General features: G+C 46.0%; 1 protein-coding gene across 6 annotated transcripts in view; it reads right to left on the minus strand.

Annotated features, from left to right (window-relative positions):
* EFCAB11 (EF-hand calcium binding domain 11) overlaps nt 1-24055 on the minus strand; it is a 145643-nt gene that overhangs the window by 78805 nt on the left and 42783 nt on the right. For 2 of the 6 annotated variants that reach the window (XR_002104137.1, XR_002104138.1), the window contains exon 6: nt 8190-8285. The exons of 3 other annotated variants lie outside the window; for them this stretch is intronic. Coding sequence is in view for 1 of the 3 variants with exons in the window: in XM_019552399.1 (XP_019407944.1) it covers nt 16255-16276 (22 nt within the window). In the remaining 2 variants the exon portion in view is untranslated. Of the gene's footprint in view, nt 1-8189; nt 8286-15849; nt 16277-24055 lie in introns of those variants that run through there. One more of the 6 variants, XM_019552399.1, reaches the window with a different exon arrangement.

Below are 24055 nucleotides of genomic sequence, written 5' to 3' on the forward strand. Positions count from 1 at the left end.
CAGGACTGTCCAAGCCGGGTGGTTGCAGGCAGATGCCGTCGGGAGGGGGGGCTGCCACTGCTGTGGAGGGAAGCACCAGCCCAGGGACTGTTCCACCTGCTGGCAGCTCACCCTCCCCTCCCAACCGGAGAGGCAGTTAAGTCAGAGGGGTATGTGCATGACACAGGGGCTTAATCAGCTCTAAATTGAAGCAGTGTTTTTTTAAACCCATTGCTTCAATTTAGGGCTCCCATTTCATCTACACACAATGTAAGACTTTAAATATTAATGTGGAGTGATTGCAGACCGCTCTTGAGAGTCTGTGCCATAGCGGATACTACCAGATGTATGAGATGGGAGTGTAGAGGTCAGAGGAGCTCCTATTCAGGCCTCTAAGGCCCGCCAACTGGTCCAGAAGGGCTCAGTGGTATATGGGCCTTGTGGTCTCTGTTGCTTTACATCCAAGGATTATGACAGTTGCTAGGTTGAACACCACTGCCTATAATTTTTTCATCAAAGCCATGGTAGGCAGGGGTGATGTATAGGGGGTGGTCACCGTTCGCCAGCCTGCTGCCGACACTCCCAGTGGTGTCTGCGGGCAGTCCGCAATCCCTGCTGGCTGCTGCTGCCACCTGCTGGTGGTGGCAGTGGTGAGTAGTCACTGACCTTTGGTCAGCGCTTATCACCTGCCCCTCCTGCTGCTGCCACAGCACCAGCAGTGTCTGTGGGAGCTCCCACTTACCGCTGCCACACTCCCGTCACCAATGCAGCTGCCAGGGCATGAGTCATTCATGATGGCAGGTGAGACTGAGTGAAAACAGAAACAGCCTCACCTTGAGGGGGGAATGACCTAGGCCACCTAATTAAGACTCAGACTGGTCCAGGTCACCAAGGTGTTCTTAGCTAACTGCAGAAGGCAAATGGCAACTTGGTAACACCATGTTAGTCTGAAGTTTGGCAGAAGGCAAAGTAGGGTGCCACCTTATGGGCTACCTTGTTCAGAGAGGCATAAGCTTTCATAGGCTGCAGCATACTTCATCCGAGGCAGTTACATAGTTTTAAAATATTCAAATATCAAAGTGATGGATGTGTATACTTTAAAAAAATAAAAAGAAAAGATAATTTAAATAGAACTCTTATTTTGTGTTTCTAACTCAATGACTTCAACAAATAGTTATTGTTTTTGCCTGGTTTGTATTATACATTATTAACATACCATATTTACCCAGAATGAAGATGACTTAAAGTTTAAGACAAAACTCCAATAATTAGATTCTATCCATGAAAAATGATGTTTGTTATAATTTTTCATGTGTAGAATCTACTAATTGGAGGGTCATCTTATATTTGTCTTCCCCAACTGCTGCAGTGGGGAAATCAGCAGTGGGGGGCAGGCAGTCTGCCCTCTGCCCCTTCCCGCCCATGCATCTTGCTCCCACCCTGTGCCTACATTTTTCTGCAACCTGTCCCCACCTCCCAACAGTGCCTCCCTTGTCTACTTGGAGTCTGCTCCCCCGGTGCCTGCCACTCCCTGGCCACTTGTCCCCTCTTCTATCACTGCTTATCCTATGCAGTAGCTCCAGCTCCAGCTCTGGCCCCAGCCAGGCAGCAGTGGCAGTGGTAGCCCTAGGCCTGGGTCAAGGGCAGAGCCAGAGCCTACTGCTGGGGGTCTTCCTCATGCTCCCAACCTGCACTGCAGTTTCCATTCAGCTCGTCCCTGAAACCCTCCTCCCACCCCTCCCTCAGGCACGATCTCCTGTGCACTATATAATTTTAGTTATATACAATGACTGAAGAAGATATAGTAATTTACTTTTTTAGAATAATGTACACTTAGATTATTGTTAGAGAATGATGTGTTGGCAGGTCGTTCATATTTTAAAACTGGAGCGAGATTTTAAAACTGTCACTGTGTTCTGTTTTCAAATAATCTGTTAGCTCTTCTTTCGTAAGTACCTCCTACAGATTTCTAGCCCAAACAATATTGTCTTTGGAACTGCTGCTTGTTCAGGAGTTATCTTGTTTAGTGAAGCACCATACAAGATGATAATGGGGTGATTTGGTACTAGTAAGTTCATAAAATAGCCTCACCTAGAAGTCTAACTTTAGGTTAGTTCCATGCATGTGAAGAAAATTGTTTCTTATCCCATATTTCTGCTAGAAAGTGTTTAAAAATGTCTATAATTGTTCTAAGATAAGGCACAGGGTAAGATATTATCAAAACAATGCATGGTCACAAACTTTTACAGTTAAATTTACAAAGGAGATAGAAACTTTATTTGAAAAGAAGTCTTTAAGTTATTTTCTTCAGGGATTCTTTCCTTCTTCTTATAAAGTTGCATTTATCTACCATGTTCATTTTAATGAGCTCCACATAGAGGTTAAAGCTCAGACCTCAAGAGCCAAAGATCAAGTTATCACAGCTTCACATAACGGATTTCTTGAATGTCTTCATATCATGGACATTAAGCATGCTACTGTTTTAATCAAAACTGTGCAAATACTGCAGTATGAGTCAATCTCACATGTTGCCTAAAGCCTCAGTGTCCATATTTGATTAATCTTTAAATAATTACCTTACCACCTATAACCTGGCCCTATCCACAATTTAAAGAATCTTATAACTCCCTGGAGGAAATTTTGATTTATTGCTAATTGGTGCTGGTTAGGGAAAACATGGGGGGAAAAGGCTAGCTCTTTTTTCTTCCCTCTCAGTCATGATCCACAGCTCTCTCTGCATTAGCAAGTAGAAAGGAGTTGAGTGGGATCTGATCCCTGATCCCCAAATCAGGCATCCTGCCATACCCCATACCATGACACTTTTAAATGAACATGTGTTAGGGGCCTAAGGCATACATCCTACTTGTGTTTCAATTGATTACTGGCCAGTTAACCAACTTGAACAAGCCTAAGGATGGTTCTGACAACCAAAATGGACTTTATTAATAGAGATCTTAAAAAATCAGTGTCTTGACAGAAGAAAAGAAGCATAAGGATGTACGAGCCACAGATCTCTTTCCAAGTTATCTTCTACTTTTTCGCTGGGGTCACAAATCATAGCAGCAAGGCATATGAATCCTGTCTTAAAATCTGTTCCCACTGTTAGTGTTTGTGGATTTAACCTTAGTAGGAAATGCATGGAAAAAAGATTATTAGAAAGTTTGCTGAACCTCTGTAAACTACTCCACATTATTTCCTTAGTGATCCTTAGGGGCATCAGTTAAATACATGTTTATCACTCTGAGTGTGATTTTTTTATGAAAAGAAAAGGGAACCTTCATTTTTCCTTATATCTCATAGGTAAACACACCTGGCTAACAACTGCCTGGAATTTCATAGTCTGAGTGATACCACTGGTCCAATGCAATTAAAGAATCAACACTAGTCAAGGTTTAAGAGTTAATTCAGACTCTGTTTAACAGGAACCTCTGAAAGGCCTGAGCACGACTGTGCAGTGATGTGCAGATATCTGATGTGTAGACTGTGTAGATATAGCAATACATAACATTAAAATCACATAATTCATTAATTATAATATGCTTAAAACTAAAACTACACCATGAACTTCATGGATTATTTTGATTGGCAACACTCGTTAGCCAGTCAAACTATAAGTAAGTTTGGCCCTATCCTGTTCAATCTAGGATCTGTATATGACCCAGAAGTCATCTTGTTACTTCTGAGTGGATACTTAATGCAAATAAACCTATGTTAGAGTTATGTGTTTCTACTAGAAAAACTGATGACACTAACACCAAAAAGAACATGAAAAGTTTTTTTAATGTTAAATTTTTAGTGATGATAGCATCTATAAAACAGGACATTTCCTAAACTCAGTTTATGGCTCTCTTTTAATCTAGGAAAACAGAACGGCGGGGCACCAAAGCCACCATTCCGAGGGCTCATGTGCCACTATACTAATGCTAGGAGCATGAGGAACAAGCAGGAAGAACTTGCACTTCTACTTGCAGGTAATAACTTTGATTTAGTGGGGCTAACGGAAACCTGGTGGGACCCTACCCATGACTGGGTGGTACACATTGAGGGCTCCAGGTTGTATAGAAGGGACAGAGTAGGGAGGAAAGGGGGCAGGGTTGCTCTCTATGTAAAGGAGCGTTGTACATCCACCCTAATCAAAATGGGATCAGAGGAGGAGAAAGTTGAGGCATTGTGGGTCAGGATACATGGAGGTCGAAGGGAAAGGGACTTGGTGGCGGGGGTCTGCTACAGACCACCACACCAGGAGGAAAAGCTAGACCTAGAATTCTTGAAGCAGCTCTCAGAGGCTGTACAGTCTAGGGACGTGGTTGTCATGGGGGAACTAAATTAACCTGACATCTGCTGGGAGGAGCAGTCAGCCAAATCCAATTGTTCATGTAGGTTCTTAACCTGCATGCGGGACCTTCACCTAACACAGGAGGTATATGGTTCCACTCAGGGAAATACCTTACTGGACTTGGTGTTGGCTACAGGGGAGGATCTGGTAGGGGAGCTGCAGATTTGTGGTCACTTTGGGGACAGTAACCACCAATCAATCGAATTCACCATCCAGAGCAGGGTGGGTAAGACAACTAGTAGGGTGGAAGTGCTCGACTTTAGGAAGGCTAACTTCAGTGTGCTCAGGAGCGTAGTCAATGATGCACTGCAGGATAGGTGTATTGGCAAGATAAGAGTCCAGGAAGGGTGGTCATTCCTAAAGGAGGCAATCCTTCAGGCACAGAGGGAGATGATCCCAGTATGAGGGAAAAGGGGGAAAGGAGCCAAAATACTTCCTTGTAATCCAGGGGAGCCTAAGGGCAAAAAAGAAGGCATATAGGCAGTGCAAGCAGAGGGGTAGCTACCAAGGAAGAGTATACCTACTTGGCCCGTACTTGTAGGGAGGTGGTTAGAAAGGCCAAAGCAACTATGGAGCTGAAGCTGGCAACACAAATTAAAGACAACAAAGAAGTCTTTTTTTTAGGTTTGTAGGAAATAAAAGGAAGGCACAGGGCAGCAAAGGACCCCTACTGAACAAGAAGGAGCAATTAGTGACAGAGGGGGGGACAAGGCTGAGCTATTTAATGAGTTTTTTGCCTCAGTGTTCCTGAACAGGGCTCAAGATAAGTCTCCTAATGGGTTCTTAGATGGGATCAGAGGGCCCCTACTGAACAAGAAGGAGCAATTAGTGACAGAGGGGGGGACAAGGCTGAGCTATTTAATGAGTTTTTTGCCTCAGCGTTCTTGAACAGGGGTCCAAATAAGTCTCCTAATGGGCTCTTAGACAGGCAGAGGGACACCAGCCAACTGTCGACATTGACTTGGTGCAGAGTCACTTGGATGGACCAGATGTGTTCAAGTCAGCTGGCCTGGATAAGCTTCATCTGAGAGTCAGGTCCTGGAGCACTGGAAAAGGGCCAGTGTGGTCTCTATTTTCAAGGAGATCTGAGTAATTACAGGCCAGTCAGTCTCACCTCCATCCTTGGAAAGGTCTTTGAAAAGTTTATGAAGGATCATATCTGTGGGAGTCCAGTGGGAAAAATAATGCAGCAGGGAAACCAGCATGGATTTGTAACAGGTAGATCATGCTAACCAGTCTGGTTTTGTTTTATGACAGGGTCACAAAATGCTTAGATGCAGTAGAGGTGGATGTTGTTTTCTTGGATTTTAGCAAGGCTTTCGATACAGTACCTCATCCCATTCTCATAAATAAATTAAGAGGCTGTGGTATAGATGTTTACATGGTCCAATGAGTGACAAGTTGGCTTAGTGGTCGTGCTGAGAGTGGTAGTAGACTGGTCGGTATTGCAGAAGGATGTGGGTAGTGGAATCCTGCAGGGTTCAGTCCTTGGACCTGTACTCTTCAATATCTTCATCAGTGACTTGGATGTGGGTGTGAAGTGTACTCTGTTCAAGTTTACAGATGATACTAAATTGTAGGGTGAAGTGCACACTCTGGAGGGTAAGGAATGACTGCAGGCAGACCTGGACAGGTTAGAAAAGTGCGTGGTAAACAATAGGGTGCAGTACAACAAGGACAAGTGCAGAGTGCTGCACCTAGGGTGCAAAAATATCCAGCATACGTACTGGCTGGGAAGTGACCCTCTCAGCAGCACAAAAGCGGAAAGGGATCTTGGGAGTCATAGTGGATTCCAAGTTGAACATGAGTCGTCATTCTGACGAAATCATCCGCAAAGCTAACCACACTTTATCGTACATCACCAGATGTATAACAAATAGAACCAAGGAGGTGATACTTCCCCCCTTTATGCGGCATAGGTCAGACTGCAGTTGAAGTATTGCATGCAGTTTTGGGCGCCATACTTCAAGAAGGATGTTGATAGACTCAAGAGGGTCCAGAGGAGAGCCACTCGTATGGTTACAGGACAAGCCCTATGAGGAGCGACTAAGGAACCTGGACCTCTTCCCTCCGCAAGAGAAGGCTGAGAGGGTGATCTTGTTCACCAGGGCGCCTCTTGGGGTAACAAGGAAAAATGGTCATAAACTGACAAAGAGAAGATTTAGGCTTGATATCAGGAAAAACTTCTTCATGGTAAGGGTGGCCAAAATTTGGAATGGGCTTCCAAGGGAGCTGGTGCTATCCCCTACTTTGGGGGTCTTTAAGAGGCAGCTGGCTGGGGTCATCTGACCCCAGCACTCTTTCCTGCCTAGGCAGGGGGTTGGACTCGAAGTTCTGTTGAGGTCCCTTCCAACCCTAGCATCTATGAATCTATGACTCTATGAACAACGGAACAAATTCTAACTTAAAATGTAGACTTGACCAATTTGCTCAAGTTCTTAGAAATAACCATTTACAATATGTTAAAATACTCATATTGTACATCTATCTGGCTATTCCTGGAAAGCTCAGGTCTTCAAATGTATACAAAATCTTCTGGATCTTAAGAACCTATTTGACTGAGAGATCTGGATCACCAAACAGGCTCTGTTTTCAAAATCAATAGCCCCTTAAGCTAAATAACCAGAAAAAACACAGAGTAAATATTTTTTTCATTTTTGTATGTAGGTGGTATGACATGCCCAGACCCTGAAAGCAGCCAGGTATGCCTTTGAGACACAATCCTGCGTATTCTTAACACCTTTAGGTGTGCCTTCAGCCGCAAATCCGTCTGTCATCTACTGTTTGACCACTGAGAACTAGGTGAGATGAGACAAGGGCCAACTCTTTGACATGGGCCACGTCAGCCTTACCTGCCTTATCCAGGGCTTGCCAACTAACTCCTAGAAGAGGATATTTTGCCAGCAGAAAAATCACACAGATAGATCCCTACCCCGTTCTGGAGAAAAAGCCTGCCTCTATAGTCAAATACCCTGAAATCACATTTACCCTGACAATTAGTGAGTTATAAGAAATAACCAAAGACTTATAAGGACAAACATAAGAAATCAATAACATGTATTAGATACAGACAGAGATATAAGAACAAACAAACAAAAGGAAATACCAGAACAATAACCTGGTTTTTGCCCTGCATCTTGAATTCAAGAACGCAGTTTCTAGTCAGCTCATTAGCTAAGGGACCTCAGTTTCCCTATTCTCAGGAACACTAAAGACAAAAGATGTGCTCTGTTGTCAAGGCTTAAGTATGTTTTTTTGTCTGACCATTTACATATATCATCCATTGGCTTATGTGTTTAACTTCCTGTCCCACAAATAGAAGTTTCTTTCCTGATCTGAATATGACCAGGATAATATTTGCATTTTTTTAGCTATATCCCAAAGACACTGTCTCACACTTAATTTCCTCACTCGGAAATTAAGTGTGAGACAGTGTCTCGGAAGAGAGACATCCCTTCCGAGTAGTCTGAATTGCCAGGTGTTCTTAAGGGTCTCTTCTTCTAAAATGTAAATTTGTCATTGTCTGAAAGTAAACATACTCAAGACACTTGCTAATTTTCAGTGTGTGAATAGGCAAGGAATGCTTAAGTTAATCGCTGCTCCACTAAACAGTGTTAGCTAAATTATAAAGATATATCAAAATTACCTTTATATCAAATACCAAAATTCATGCAGACGTAACAACGATATGGGTAAATACAGCTTGATGCTACTTATAGAGACTATGTTTGCTGTATCAGTTAAACGAACTCAAGAAAAGTTATGAAGTTCCATGAATATTTTAGACTATAGCTGGTTTGTGACAAGTGGGTATAAGCATAAACCTCATGTATGAGCTTCATATTATTTGGATATTTATTTGAGCTGCACATACCCCATGTCTCCTTGTGTTCCAAAGGATGCCATAAGAGCGAGAGGAGTTGTGACCCTCTCTCAGTTCCCTTTCAATTCCAAATATTTTGACATAGGACTGAAAGGAGGGATGAAAAGTGGGTAAGAGGATCTACAATGACAATAACATCTCAGCTACACTGGCAGGCAAGCACGCTCAGTGCATATCCCACTGTACTTGATTGGCAAGCAGTGTCATCTTAGCATGATAGGCTGCATCATTTATATAAAGACTGGAGTACTGCTCTCCCAAACTTAGCCTCTGATCTAGCAGTGATGTCCAACATGTAATATGTAGGGACCTGTGGAAATCACAAAATCTAGCAATGCCTGCAAAAGTGGACAATGTTCATGAAATCAGTGAAAATAAAGAAGAAATCTTACTGAAAATAAAATGCTGGCTCCCCAGAGGGAGCCAGCAGTCCTCAAGGTATTGCAGCCCAGCCATACAGCCTACTGGGGGGAAAAAGGAGAGGGGGGACTGCCGGTACAAAGGAGGGCTCCAAAAGGCCACCCCCACTCCTCGCCACTGATTGGCTGAGAGGGATGTCTGTCATGTGACTGTGCCATGTGACCACCACTCCAATTGATGGTGAGGGTGGGGGCTATATGATGTGTACCCCTTAAAGCCAATCAGCGGTGAGGAGCAGGGCCACTGGGTATGCCTCAGGCAGAGGGGTGACGGTGGCAGTACAACCAACCCACAAAAATGGTGGCTAGCTTTGCAATCTGCCCGTGAAATGGGCCAGCCACCTCCTCGAGTTAGGTAAACCACTAATAATACATGATGAACGTGTGCAAGTTGCATACAGACCCAACCCTGGCCTGCTCTGCGCCTCCTCCATACTGCCTGCCCATGCTCAGCAATGGCACTGGCTGGGCAGAAGCTGCTGCACAGAATCAGGGAAAAGCAGCTCCTCCCCCTCACTCCTGCCAGGCTCTTCTTGCTATAGCCACTGGGAGTCCATGCCTGGGCTGCCCTGCAGCTCCCCTCTGCCACCATCATCACTGCCTCAAGGCTACCCAGCGGGGCAGCAGTGGCATTGCAGAGGAGCTGCAGGGCATCCTGGGTGAGCTCTGGGTGGCTGCGGCAAGAAGGGCCTGGCAGAGGTGAAGGGGAGGGGCCACTTTCCCCCCTGCTCTGAGCAGCAGCTTCTGCCTGGCTGCTGCCACTGCTCAGTGTGGGCAGGCGAGTCCAGAGCAGAAATGGGGCATGCGGGTTCTGGCTGGTCTAAAGCTAGTCCCCTCCACTAGGCCAAGTCTAGAGCAGATGCACAGTAGTTCAGGGTTAGGGCTGTGCACATGGGTCCCCACCAGTACCACATGACTAGGGCCATTAGCAGTAGCTGGAAGGAGCCACCAGCACCTGGGCTGCCTAGAAAAGCAATCCAGTTGTGAAGCTGCCCCAGCCTTTCTGTATGTGCAAGGGGTGGCAGGATGCACCACGGGCCAGGCGGTGCTTGGGCCAGGCAGGACTGAGACCCACTGCGGACTGGACAATGTTCATTTGTGGGCTGGATCTGGCCTGTGGGCTGTATTTTGCCCACCCCAGCATGTTGGTCTGCTCATATCAACAATCTTGTATACCTGGAGGAGTAAGCCCTTTTCTGTGGCCCCACCATGATCTCAGCTACTTCCTTTCAGCCTGGGTAAATGACAATGTGCAAGTCAAAAGCCAAAAATCAGTTCTGAGCCTGAAGCAATGGAAAAGTGGAGGCAAACAATACTGTAAATCTGTCCAATCCCAGAATTAAGAAACCTAAGCAAAGACTTCTATTATTTCTCTGAAATTAGGAATAATATTTAGAGTAAAAGCTTCTTCTCCTATTTTTCCCAAAACCTTTTCTATGGCTCCTAAATGAAACAATGAGGCCACTTCTTTTTGTAACAGGCGCTTGTGAGAAGGGTGTTTGAAGGGGCAGAAGGAAATAGGAGTAATCATAGATGATGATGTCTAACACCTACTCTTTGCTGTTGCTTCTCACAATGTCTGACAGAATGAAGTGAGCATATTATAAGTACTGATGAGAATGATATTGTGGATACCAACAAAATAAAAAGCAGTGCTGCATTAAGTTTTTCAGAGAACAAATGGTATTTAACAGTACACAATGAAATGATAGAGGAGCACTCAAAATTGTAAATAGTAGGGGTGTGTGAAGTGGGCCCTATTCAATTTGGATTCGGCCTGAATCAGGGACAGTGATTTGATTTGTTGATTTGGATCACTGTCCCCGATTTGATTTGACTGAATCCAAATCTGAAGTTTCAATGCTGATTCGGAGAATCAGTGATTAGGACATAGACACAGCTTTAAATGTTTCTTCAACATACCTTGAGGTACTAGGCGCAGCTTGCAAATGCTGCAATGCTGGGACAGATGGAGCATCCCACAGGAGTGGGGGGAGGGAGGGAAGGCCCTGCATGCTCAGTGATGAACCTGGAAGTATACCAGAAGTACTTCCAACCCATTTCTAGGTCTGACAGGAACCGTGCAGGGCCCCCTCCCCTGGCTTGGCAACTGGCCACGGGGGGACCCTGGGTGTCCCCCAGACCCAGGAGCCACCAGTCACTGAGCCAGGGGGTGAGGGGGCCCCCCCCACGTGCTCCCTGGCGGATCTGGAAGTGGAACAGTAGTGCTTTTGATCCACTTCTGGGTCTGCTGCCAAGTGCACTAGGGAGTCCCCTGAGCTTCTGTGAGACACTGCAGGCGCCCCAGCATCACAGCACTCACGAGCTGCCTGCTACCTAGAAAGGTATGTAGAAAAAACATTTAAATGTGTGTCCATGCCCAAACTGCCAAATCTTTCCGAATTTCCCCGAATCAATTCAGAGGGTTCCGATTCAGTTCAGAGAGATTAAAGGGTCCAATGATTCAATTTGGATTTAGAGATATAGCCACTGAATCAGGCTGAATCTCCACTGAATTGAATTAGGGACCAAAGCTTCACACAGCCCTAGTAAATACCTTGCAGCAGTGGTCATCATTTATGTTCGTGCAAGAAATAGTTCAATAAAGTCCCCTACATTGCTCTGGCCTTTATGCACTTCCACAATATAAATATTAAACAACAATTATCAGTATTGGGAAGGCTGTTACATTAATAAAACATGCACTTAATATTTATTTGGAAAGAAAAAGAATTTTCTACAATACCTATGATGGTGTAAGAAAAATGTATTTGTAGGATTTGAGGATATGGAATATGCTTCAAGTTCAATTTGTGTCTATGTCACATACATCATCAATATTTCTCAGGAGTTTTACATTGTCTAAATCAAAATTTCAGATCTTTTGTTGTGCAACTATGGCAGAGTAATCTCAAAGACTTTCTTTAGGTCCCAATTCAGAGCAGCATTTATTAAAAAAAAATCATGAATTCCCTAATTAATTTGTACAAGCCCAGTCCACTGAAGTCAATTAAACCAAATTATGTTTGAATGCTTTGCTAAACAGGTGGCTGGTTTATTTGGAGAGTCATCTTTAAGTCTTTGGTGAATGTAAAATATAAAAAAAGCAGGAGCAAGAAAGATGAAAAGCAGCACTAAATTCAAAGCCCCTTAGTCATCCTGAAATGACAAGATATTCCTGCATAACTTTATCCGTATACCCCATTTGATCAAAAAAATTCTGGTGTTCAACTGACATTTAAACAAACTATTTTTGGCAGACTCCAGTGCAACTTTTTCTAGACGTACTATTTTGAAGCCTTTTCTGAAACATTTTAAAGGGCATGCACATTTGTAGAGCTGGCCTTTTGAAGCTTTTAAAGGCATTTGAAACATTTTAATTGTCTATTCTACCTGTACCCCATGGGTGTAGACACACATAACAACTGAACCGTTCCAAAATGCCATGGACTGGGAACTGGTTCACAACTGTCACAGGTCAACATCCCAGGTACAAAAGCCACTTTTAATGCACTGAAATGCTATGGCTCCAACACCACAGGTGGGAGTGAGTACTGATCCCAGCATGCCTTGGAGTGGGTGAGTGGGCGAGAGGAGCGCACAATTTGGGGGCTCCAGGGGATCAGTGACTTATGGCTGGAGATGTTTTCACTTTTTAGCTTTCCCTTCTCTCCTAAACATGATTTCAACAAAGTTCAGTAGCCTGTCCACCCATCTATGGGTGTGGAGTGCAACTTGTGTCACTTGCAATTAATATTGTTTGGAGCCCTCAGCTGCCTACAAGCTGGAAGGCCCTGACTTTGAACAAAGTTTTCAGACTAATTATTTTAAAATTCATGGACACAATGTTTGGTTGTATACGCATGTTCAAATGATCTGGGAGAATTCTCTCAGGTTTGTTTTCCTGGTAGAAATACTAATTCAGAGATACCTGAAGAGACATTTAAATGCCAAGCCCCTGTGCACACATCTTGGCCTGCTTTGCAGGCTTGCATTCTGCCTGGCAACAGAGGACAGTATTGCACAGGGCAGCCCTGATTGGCTGACCCAGGTTGTTTTGTAGGCTGTGTGTCCCTGCAGCACAATGAGGGGACTGCAAAGGGGCCCCCTGCCTGGCTGGAAGCAACAGAGTCCAGCCCAAGTGACATATTGTATCCCCGGACCTAGGGTGGCGGGGCTGGAAGCAAAGCATGCGGGGACGCTGAAGGATAGTGCCGCAGCTTCTCTCAGAATCTACATGTAAGAAGTTTGCTCTCCCAGGAGAAAATCTCCCAGGAGTCATTTATTTCTCCTTTTTTTCCACCAGGTTATTTTTCTCTTGGAGTGGCCACTGTTGCTCTGGAAGAAGATTCTAAATGTCTATACAATCAGGATTTTTAGTGGGAGAACAACAATTCTCCCAGGAAAAGGTGAATGCCTGTACAAGTCCTGTACAAGTTGGTGTAACACTTATGTATCTCAGAGAGGTTCTTGAACTTCGGATTTTATAACTACAACAATCCAAAGTTCCACATGGCACAGTATCATATTTCTTGCTATTGCAAGAAATAGCTAGACCCAGGCATATCAGACAAACATGGACTCCAAATGGTCAAATGAAAGAGTAGCAAATTCTTTAATTACTTGTTCATAAAGGAATTTTCTTCTTAATCTAACCTCTGTGTAGCTAGTAACTGGTTTATAATCATAAAGTATGACGTTTTACATCCTGTGTAATTTTATTTTTATTCTGTTTAAGGTAACTCCAAATATTCTCATTATTTATATAAATGTCTAAACTTCTAGAGTGCTAAGCTCTTGACCTTTGATTACATCTTGTGAAATGTGCACTACCATTAATTATCCATTGTGTAAAAAAAGAAAAGTATTTCATTTGAGCATCTTAAAATTTCCTGGCATTTAAATTTGTTAAGTATTCCTTTGTTCTTGTACAATGAGAAAAAATACACAGAAGTGCCAAATTAACTGCATCTATAACAATCATAATTTTGCATTTATCTATGATGGCCATTCTGATTTGTCTGTTTACTAGTGCACCAAAATTAGCAACCCCTCAGGTTGAATTTTAATAGTTTTGTTCCCATTTCTAAAATCCTATATTTGATTTTGGATATTTTTTATTTTAGAGTAATTGAAAATGAACAGAAATATTCTTGGGGAGAGTATAACATTGTGAAGGGACTGACAGCATCTCTTCATGGGAGCTCAATAGCCCCAGCCACAAGTTACCTGAAAAGAAGATCACCACACTGTGGAGAGAACTCCCAGTGCATCCAAAGACAGCTTTATTAACTTGCCAAGTTTTCAATTAGCTGATTAAGCTGCTAAAAGCTGTGTGGAAGGAGCTGCAAGTGCCAGCAGCCTACGGGCAAGGCAAAAGCTAAGCCTGCTGCTGGAAAGTTTTCTTTCATTTTTTTTTTTTTTTTTAGTTTTTTGGAAGCTGAATTCCACTGGGGACACCTGCAGCCAGGGTCAGATCAGGGTGAATATCATCCCTCCCCAAACTTAGTGAAACAACAAAGTCATGGCAGGTGAGACCTAGGAGGAACTCCAGTCTGACCAGGTGGCTAGAGCTTTCTGTCTGGTTTCGAACATCCGGTCACATGCTATGCGTCCCCGGATGTTCGGGGTTGTCCGCCCGTCCGTCCCTGTGATCCTGACGAGTTGGCGTCGTTGACCCGAATCGTCTCTCCCCAATCTTTCCTGCCACGACTCTGATCTTATCTCAGTGGTGGGGTTTGACTATCAGCGTTTCTTGTGCAAGGGACCGTGGGATGACAATCTTCTGCGAGGCTCCTCCTCCCCTCTACCTTGCCCTTACATCCCACCTTGATGAATGTTGGCAGTCTTCGGCCACATCCCTCCGATAGCTGGGGCTTGGCGCCCTTTTCTTAGTGGGCTATAGGAATCTGACTACAGGCTCCCTCCTTCTCCTTACAGCTGACTGTCCTTGCCCTATTGCCACCGGCTGCAGCCTCTAAGGCCCTTGCCAAGCCTAGACTCGGTTTGGGTCAGTATGCTGTCCCTCTCCTCCTCCCCTTCGTTCTCTCCCAAGCCTGTGGATGCACTGTATTCTTGGTGGATCCCCTCAACGCGTCTCCCCCTATGACTCCTCCTTGGGGCTGTCTGAGCTCTTTTTGGTTCCACCTGATCCGGCGATGTGGCTCCTGCCGCCTCTCCTGACCCATTGTGGACATCTCCAGGTCTCAATGCTCTCCTGCTCTCTCCTGCTTCCATATCTTGGCTCTGCCTTCTCGCCTCCTGCCTCCATGTGGGCAGCAACCTCTTCCTTCAAGGTCTCACTCTCTTCTCCAGGGCTGCTGGCTGCAAACCCCCATGCTCCTACACTCTGAGAGGACTCTGAGAGAGCTTCCCCCTCCGGTGCATCTGCTGGTCTCTCCCCTTTCTCCTCGCCTGCAGCCCTTTTTAACTCCCCCAACCAGCTCTTGCAGCTGCCGCCATCAGCTGGCCACAACTTCATAAAAACGCGGCTAACAAGCCGCTCGGGTCCTGCCGCCACTTCCAGCTTCATCACGGTTCCAGCTAAAGTTGAGAGTCTTTCTGTGTCTCTTTCTTTCTTCCCTTTCTCCACCCCGTTCCTGCTCCCCAGGTTTTTCCCCTTGGTTGCTCCCTGGGACAATTACCTTCCACTGTCAAAACTGTTGTTTATCTACTATTATGCCTTCCCCCTTGCCTTCATCAGGTCCTTCTACAACTCCTCAATGTTTTCTTTAGTCTTGACTGAAGTAAATCATTGTGTGTCATTTGTAAGCACTACTACTTTACCGTTCATCTCCTATTCCAGATCAATAATATACACCGAATTTCACTGACCCTAGAATAAACCCTTGGACTATCCTGCTCAAACCTTTGTGATGATAAAAACTGACCTAACTTAACTTACTGTATTATTTACTCTCTATTCCATTGCAGAATTACTTTTCACCTCATGGCTACTTTCCTTAAATTTCCTCATTGGAGGTTATTGTCAAAGGCTTCCAGAAAGCCTTCCATGCTTAAATTGGTTAATATTTGTGGTGCATTTTGAGATGTAACCTTTCTTCAGAAATAGACCTTGGCAAGCCTATATTTTAATTTCACATCATCGCCAACATATTTGACAACAGATATCCTAAAGGATGATTTTTTTTATTTAAAACTAATTCGCAAATACAAAAATAGCAACAACAACATAAAAATTAAAATAAAATATACATCTCTAAAAAAACCTCAACGTTGTAAAAAAATGCAATCATTTTATGAAAAATGTTTTAAAACAGGAAGTTTGCAGTCATTTGCAGTCCAGAACACTTTCATTCAGTCACTCAGTAATCCTGTGGTATTTCTTTTGGGAGAAATTTTGTCACTATGTTTATAATACAACAAAACAATTCAATATGTTTTTGTCTCCCTGCAGGAGTTGATCTGATACACATACTCATATTCCTGTTTATCACACTATAGTAGACATACATGTAAGGACTTAAATACATTTTTACTGTCATTTAGTCACCAGCTTTTAATTTAAGTTTCCCTTCGTAGCGGTTAGCTATGACTAGAGAAGGCTTGTCTCTGCATTCTTCACTTCTTTTCCCCATCCCTTCATTGCACTCTTCCGTGCAGGTAACCTTGAGGATCTAGTTTAGAGGGTACTCAGAGCTAAGAGAGAACAAAGAACACAGCAAACTCTTTTCAGGAAAAGTTTATGAATCAAGAAGTTTATGAATCAAAGTTTATGGCTTTAACTAGAGAAGCAGAGGGGATAATAGGTCATGAAAAATGAGACAAGATGGAAGAAGCAGAGGGAGAGGAACAATTAGTATTGACATTGAGGAGTTTAGTTTTAAATAATAAAATTGTTATTACTAATGTAAGGATGATTTTAAATATGATTATTAAACCAAGACATCCCTGTAACTGTACAGCACCTAAAGAGTGGAATTCAGTTCAGTCTTGCCAAATGTTTAGATTGCTATTTACATAAAATTCAAAGAAAAATGTCTATGGTTCTCTCAACAGCATCCTTAAAGTCAAGCTTTAGTTAAAACAGAGAATTTGCTTCAATGTTAATGACACTGTAACAGGGCACTGTTCCTAGGCCCTGTTACTGACTAGAGTGCTTCTTTGGACCCAGACACAACCAGGGAATGCAAGACTGATTGAATGGCAGAGATGAGCCAATGGCGTCTGGGGCAAACTTAATGGCCCATGTGCCCCGCTTGGGGTAAAGTAGGCATGTGGGATCCCGGAGCTGGCTCCCATTGGCCAAGGGAGGCCCGGCTGGAAGGTAAAGTTGGGTCGGAGTAGGGAAGCACATGAGAGCCAGAGCTCGTGTATGCTGTGCAGAGGTACGGGACTGACAAAAGGAACTGGGATGTTAAGCCAGAGCTGGAGCCGGAGCAGAGTAAGGGGAGACCGAATACCTCTACAAGAAAGGCAGCAAGGGGAACCACAGATGAGGTGAGGGAGCTACTGCCACTAGTGAGTCCAACAATCCACAGGGTCCCCTGAGAATGATGAACCAGGTTAATTGACTGAGAACCCTGGAGGCAAGTAGTCTTACTCTCAATGAGTTAAATGAGCAACAGATTCAAACGGAACTAATCAATCCATAAGACATAAAAGAATTAATTATAATAAAGGCCGAGAAGCTGATCCACAGGCTAGTCAGTCCTGGGATAAAGGTTATAGGAATTTAGAGTCAATGAATGTATCGATCAGGAAACTGGGTGGGTTGAGAAAATATAAGAAGAGTGATTGACAAGACACTGGGAAATTTGTTAGTTGATAAATAGTGTTATGTCTGGTAACTGGATGGACTATAAATATGTATGAATTAGCATGTAATGCTTGCTAATTAATAGACACAGAATAAGGACAGAGTTGAGCATGGATTAATTTATTAATTGATGAATATGGGGAAATAAAATCAATTGAATGCTGATATTTAGCCAAAGGTGAAAAAAGGAAATAAAGGCCTATTATGAAAAGACCCAGTGGTGACAAACTTATTGGGTAATAAAGATTTGGTGGATGTTGTAAACCCATAAGGAATGGGCTATTAGTGGTCGCTCCTTGCAAGCAAGAGACTAGAATAACTGGTCAATAACCAGTCACCGTATCACACTTATTATAAGGACAAGGCTGAAGGAGATCATGGACCCATGCGTGCATGGGCAGGGAAAGGGCAGGGTGTCAGGGAGGTGAAGCCCTGTGAAAATCCTCACTGCTATCCATAACACTAAGGATAACTGGAAAATCTTGCCTCCCCTTTCCTCTTTTCTTGCATTTTTCAAACATTACGTTGTGGCCGGAGAGCATTGAGGGAGGCAACCCAAAGGGAAGGGCAATAGTGGCTTACCAGTTACCAGCAACTTTGAAACATCCACAGATATAGTGGATTAAGTTTGAGCCAATAAAACAGGGAAAAAAGTAAAAGAAAATAGCTTTGAAATGAACAGTATTCTTAAATTTTAAGCTACGACTAATGAAATCCTTATATTCCAAGACAGTGGTGCTCAACCTTTTTGGCTGGTGGGCCAAATGGGCAGTACCAAGGCCATCCATGGGCCATATCTGGCTGATGGTCCCAATCTGGCACAGGGCAGTTGTAGCAGAACCCCATGTGGCCTCACAGAGGGGGGAAGGGGGCATCCCAGCTCCAATCTGGCTCCATAGGGGGAGGGTGGGAGCATAGCTCATCTCTGCAGGGGAAAAAGGGGGTGTGGCCCAGTGCCATGCCACCCAGGAAGAGGGGTGTAGCCCAACCTCATCAAGCCATGGGGTGAGGGGAGAGGGTGTGACCGGCCTGCAACCTGCTATGTGAGGCTCGGGGTTTGGGAATTTGGCAGTGAGAAAGGGTGGCTGTATTTATTGTCATTGCTCCCCCAGTGTCAAATTTTCCTGATCCATGGGGAGCTCCACAGGTTGGATGCCTTTGGTTCTGTGAGCTGCATTTGGCCAATAGGCTGGAGGTTGAGCACTGTGGCTTTCAGTTGCCTGCAAATTTTGGAAAAATCTAGATGCTGGCTGTACAACAGGGCCAAAGAGGAAGTCCAGCATGCAATACAAGGAAAATATGAAGGCAAAGAAACAATGAATAAGTTACAAGGACTTGATGAACTATTTTGGGAAGGTGTTAAGCAAATAAGTTTCCTTTGCATAAGTTTTATCTTTTGACCATGCTTCTTCTTTCAATGGGCCTATGCAACCTGGGAGTCTTTAATAGATTAGGTCTACAGAATTTGTACGTACGTTCATGGAGGCACAGTAATCAGTAAATCTACTGCTGTCAGAGACATGGTTCCATATCTTAACTGTCTACTAGGGAGGCCTTTACTGCTTCTGATCAAATACTGACTGCTAATAAGCAAAGGGACAATTCCTTAGGCCAAAAGAGCCCTTTTTAGATATTTGGCCTGAGACGCGGGGGAAAAGCTTTGAATCCACCCTGTTTTCTTTCTTGTGTGATCAACATAAATCAGCTATGGAACAACTAACTGAACATATTTATATGGCAAATTACTGTTTCCTGCAAAGGCCAGTAGCTGGGTAGCCACATAATGCCGTATTAAAATATGAAAGTGTCATTAGTTTTTGTTATAAAGTCATACTTTAGAGCTCTGTTCAATCTTCACTTAATATGTCCCTTACCTAAGCAAAGCTTTTAGCAACTTCATCTTCATAGTTGTTAGGGGCTGGAAGTGACCTTACAGATCACTGGGTCCAACCACTCTGCACTTGGGCAGGAAAGACTGCTAGAATCAGATGACCCCAGCAAGATGGGTGTCAAGACATTTTTTGAGGCTTGCCAAGGTGGATGACTGTACCACCTCTGTGGGGAGCCTGTTTCAAACCCTTGGCACTTGGCTTGTAAAGGCCTTCCTTATGTTTAGCCTGAAGCAATCTTCAATCAGTTTGTGCCCATTATTTCTTGCCCTTCCCTGGGGAGCTTTGGTGAATAGATGCTCCCCCAAACACCAATGTATGCCCCTGAGATACTTATAGGCTGCCACCAAGTCTTCCGAGTCCTCTCTTTTCCAGGCTGAACAATCCCAAGTCCCTCAACCTCTCCTCATATGTCTTGGTCTCCAGGCCTCTAATCATGGATGTGGCCCTCCTTTGGATTCTCTCAAGCTTCTCCACATCCTTCTTGACGTGCAACACCCAGAACTGGACACAGTACTCCAGTTGCAGTCTCACCAAGGCCAAATACAGTGGAAAGACGACATCCTTTGCCTTGCTTGAGATGCCTCAGTGGATGCATGCCAGTGTTTGATTAGCTCTGTCAGCTATGGCATCGCATTGGTGGCTCATGTTCATTTTGCTGTCAATCATGATGACACTCAGGTCTCATTCAGTTGTGATGCTGGCAAGCATAGCACTTCTGAGCCTGTGTGTTGTGGATTTCTTATTCCTAGATGGAGCATTTTACATTTCTCTGTACTAAACGACATTAGGTTGAGGTCTGTCAACTTCAAGAGCCTGTCCAGGTTAGCCTGCTTTACCCATCTGTCTTTCAGAATGACCATGCTCCCCCATAATTTGGTGTCACTGACGAACTTTGCCAGATTTCTTGTAATACTTGAATCCAAATTGTTGATGAGCATACTGAAGAGCACTGGTAGGAGAACTGAACCCTGAGGGATGCCACTGGTCACCTTCCGCCATGATGACTCAGTTCCATCAATCAATACCCTTGGGTCCTACCACAGAGCCAGTTACCTTGCCACTGGACTGTAAAGTATTTGAGGCCGCATTTTCCCAACTTAACCAGGAGGACATCATGGGACACCAGGTCAAGGGCCTTTCTGAAGTCCAAGTATATGACATCAACCTCATTTCCCCCATCTAGGTGGCAAGTTACCTGATCACATAAGGAAATTAGGTTGGTTTGGCACAACCTGCCTGTAATGAAGCATGTTGACTATCCTTCAGAATACCGCTTTCAGTTAGCCTGTGTGTGATGTGTGATGGATTCTTTGATAATTTTCTCCAGGAATTTACGAGGGATTAAGGTCAAACTAACTGGGAGTTAGTTAACAGGGCAGTTGGGAAGCAGGAGTGGAGGTAGCAGGGTGCACGTATGCCACACGTGTACCCACCTTACCTCAGCAGCGAAGGCAGCAGCTGCAGAGGAGACAGTGGAGGGGGCAGCAACAGCTGATTTCCCCCTAAGGTAAGTGGGGCAGAGGGTACAGCACAGCTGAGACAGATCCAGAGGGGAAGCCCACTGGACCCCTTTTAGCTCACCGACAGGGAGCTGCGCTCCTGAGCTGTGCCCGGGCAGCGTGCACTAACTGTGCGCGCAAACCGGCATGCTCTGTAAGGGCACGCTGGCGTTTGCGCCAGTGTTCGCGTAAGAAGGGCGTGAGGTAGCTGCCTGGAGTGGCACCTCCAGTGAGCAAAAGCAGCAGGTGCAGATCTTTACGCATGGTGCAGACGCGGAGCACAGCTGCCAGAGGCCCCGCCTGGGCATGGCCGCCTGCCATGGGCTCTTCTGAGGCCTTCACTCAGACGGAGCTCATGGTGGGGTTGGTGGCCCCTTGCCCCCCTGTCTGTGGGGGGGGCTCTGTGGGGTCCTGGATGGGGGGGCCTGGTGGTCCCCTTGCCTGGCCCTCCTGTGCACGGCTTAGGGTCCTGGAGGAGATGAGGGAGCTCCAGGCTGAGGTGAGCAGGCTGAGGGGGATCAGGGATGCAGAGGATGAAATTGATGACTATTTCTGTTCTCTGCAGGCCCGCTTGCCCACTGTACAGCCCACACAGGAGACGCATCCAACGCAGGAGTGGCAGAAGGTGTCCAAATCCAGAGCTGCTAGGCCTAGAGTGGTGGAAGCTCCCCAGGTTCCCCTGGGGAACAGGTTCGACGCCCTGGCAGCTGTGATGGAGAAAGACAGTGAAATTGCCTCTGGCGGGGATGGTGCCACTCCCCACATGGTAAAGAATGAGCAGAGAGCGAACACCGGCAAGAAGAAATGCCGAGACTCCATCGGAGACTCCATCCTACAAAGACTGGAAGGTCCCATCTGTCAGCCTGATCCCATGACGCAGGAGGTCTGCTTCATGCCTGGGGCACGGGTTAGAGACATCACGGAGAGGATCCCGGCCTACATCAGACCTGCAGACCACTACCCCATGGTTGTCATCCATGTGGGAACGAATGACACGGCCAGGGGCAAGCCTGACTGCATTATGAAAGATTTCAAGGCTCTGGGGGACAAGCTTAAGGAGATGGGCACGCAGGTGGTATTCTCCTCTCTTCTTCCGGTGAGTAGGTGGGGACTGCGACATGAGACCTGCACTGGCAAGGTCAACCGGCGCTCATGCAGTTGGTGGTGCCAGGCAGGCCTTGGGTTCCTTGATAATGACCCATGCTTTTGTGTGGGGGACTTGCTGGGGTGGGATGGGCTTCACCTCTCTCCTAAAGGCAAGCGTATCTTCTCTTCCAGGTTGGCTGATCTCGTATGGCGAGCTTTAAACTAGCATTGCCGGGGGAGGGGGGCCACAGGAAGACGAGGAGACACCACCTGAGCAAGACAGGTGACAAATGCAAGGAGTGCCCAGGTAAGAAACAGAACAAAACAGTCTCCCAAATTGGGGGGTGGCACATGCAGCTAGGCATATAAATGCCTATATACCAATGCTCGTAGTATGGGGAATAAACGGGAGGAACTCACCCTCAGAATAGCCAGTTCAGACCCAGACATAATAGGGCTTACAGAAACTTGGTGGGATTCATCCCACGACTAGGCCGTTAGCATTAGGGGCTATAGGCTTTACAGGTGGGATAGAGAAGGAAGGAAAGGCGGGGGTGTGGTGCTCTATGTCAAGGAGCAATACACATCCTCTGCCAGCAGAATGGGGTCAGAGGGGCAAGTGGAAGTGCTCTGGGTCAAGATACAACAGGGCTGTGGGGAGAGGGATCTAACGGTGGGGGTCTATTACAGACCCCCCAACCAAGGGGAGGGGCTGGACTGGGAATTTTTGGGCCAGCTTGCAGAGGCACTTAAGGCAAGGGATGTAGTTGTCCTGGGAGATTTAAATTATCCAGACATCTGCTGGGAGGAACAGTCAGCCAGGTCGGACCGTTCCAGGAGGTTCTTGGCTGAGATATAGATCCTCCACTTAATTCAGGAGGTGCACAGTCCCACCAGAGGAAATGCCCTGTTGGACCTGGTCCTGGCCATAGGAGACAACCTGGTAAGGGGCCTCCAGGTCCTTGACCACCTGGGTGATGGCAATCATCGCTTGCTGGAATTCACCATCCAGCGCAGGGTGTCAATGGCCTGCAGGAAGGCAGCAGCCTTCGACTTCAAGAGGACCAACTTCAACGAGTTGAGATTAGTGGGGGAGGTGCTGGGGTTCTCAAGAGCAGGGGAGCTCAGTGCCCAAGATGAGTGCACGTTCCTTAAGGAGACGATACTCAGGGCCCAAGGGGTGACCATCCCAACAAGAAGCAAGGGGGGCAGGAGTGCCTATAAGCCTCCCTGGCTCACCAAGGGTGTATGGGAATGCCCGATTGCCAAAAGGGGGCATACAACCGGTGGAAAGGGGGTGTTATCTCCAAGGAGGAGTGTCACAGGGTGGGGGCCTAGGAACGGCCGTGATCTCTCCAGACACCCCCTACCGTGCCAAGTCCGAGATAAAGCACCCTTGTTCTCACCCGCCACGTCTTTGATGTTAGGTATTTTATAAGGGAGGCTGCCTGTAGCAGGGCACTAAGGTGCCTGCTACTGACAAGTGGTAATATGGGCTCAGCTGCCAGTCACCAGGGCAGCACAGGTGTGGGTTGCCAAGACAACCAGTCTGGCCAGCTGACCAGAAAGGGGCAAGGCCTGGCCTATATAAACAGCCAGGCTGAGACCAGAGTCAGTTCCCCTCTGGCAGCCGAGGAAGAGGGAGCTCTGCTGGGAGCAGGCATAGCAGAGAAGCCTGATGGCCTGAGCGGCACCTGCATGAGGATACTGGGTGGAGGAAACCCTAGTAGGGATATATATGGAGGTTAGCCAGGTTGGCTTGGAATTTATGTTGGAACACAAGGGCATGAGTTTTCTGTTTTGGTTGTTGTATAACACCGGAGGACCGGGTGAGGCTGTAGGGGTTGGAGAAGGCGTCATAGGAGCTCCCCAGTAGTGGGGGGGTTCCTGGCGCTGGAGAGGGCGCTGCGTTTTGGGGTATCCCGACCCCGGCCCCAGTGCAGGCAGGGGAATCGCGAGGCAAGGCCCCAGTGCAGGCAGAGGAATCACGAGGCATGGCCCAGTGGGCGGTATTGTGAGAGCAAAAGTCCTGGTGAGGGCGATCATATAAAGGCAAGCCCGGGGGGGGCGATCGTGCGAGGGCCATGGCGAGGCAAGCCCAGGGGGGCGATCGTGCGAGGGCCATGGCGAGGCAGGCCCCGGTGTGGGCTGCGGGAATTGCGCGGTGAGGCAGGCCCCGGTG

The sequence above is a fragment of the Crocodylus porosus genome, unplaced genomic scaffold (genome assembly GCF_001723895.1).
Source record: "Crocodylus porosus isolate Cpor-Errol unplaced genomic scaffold, CroPor_comp1, whole genome shotgun sequence".
NCBI classification, from domain to species: Eukaryota; Metazoa; Chordata; order Crocodylia; family Crocodylidae; genus Crocodylus; species Crocodylus porosus.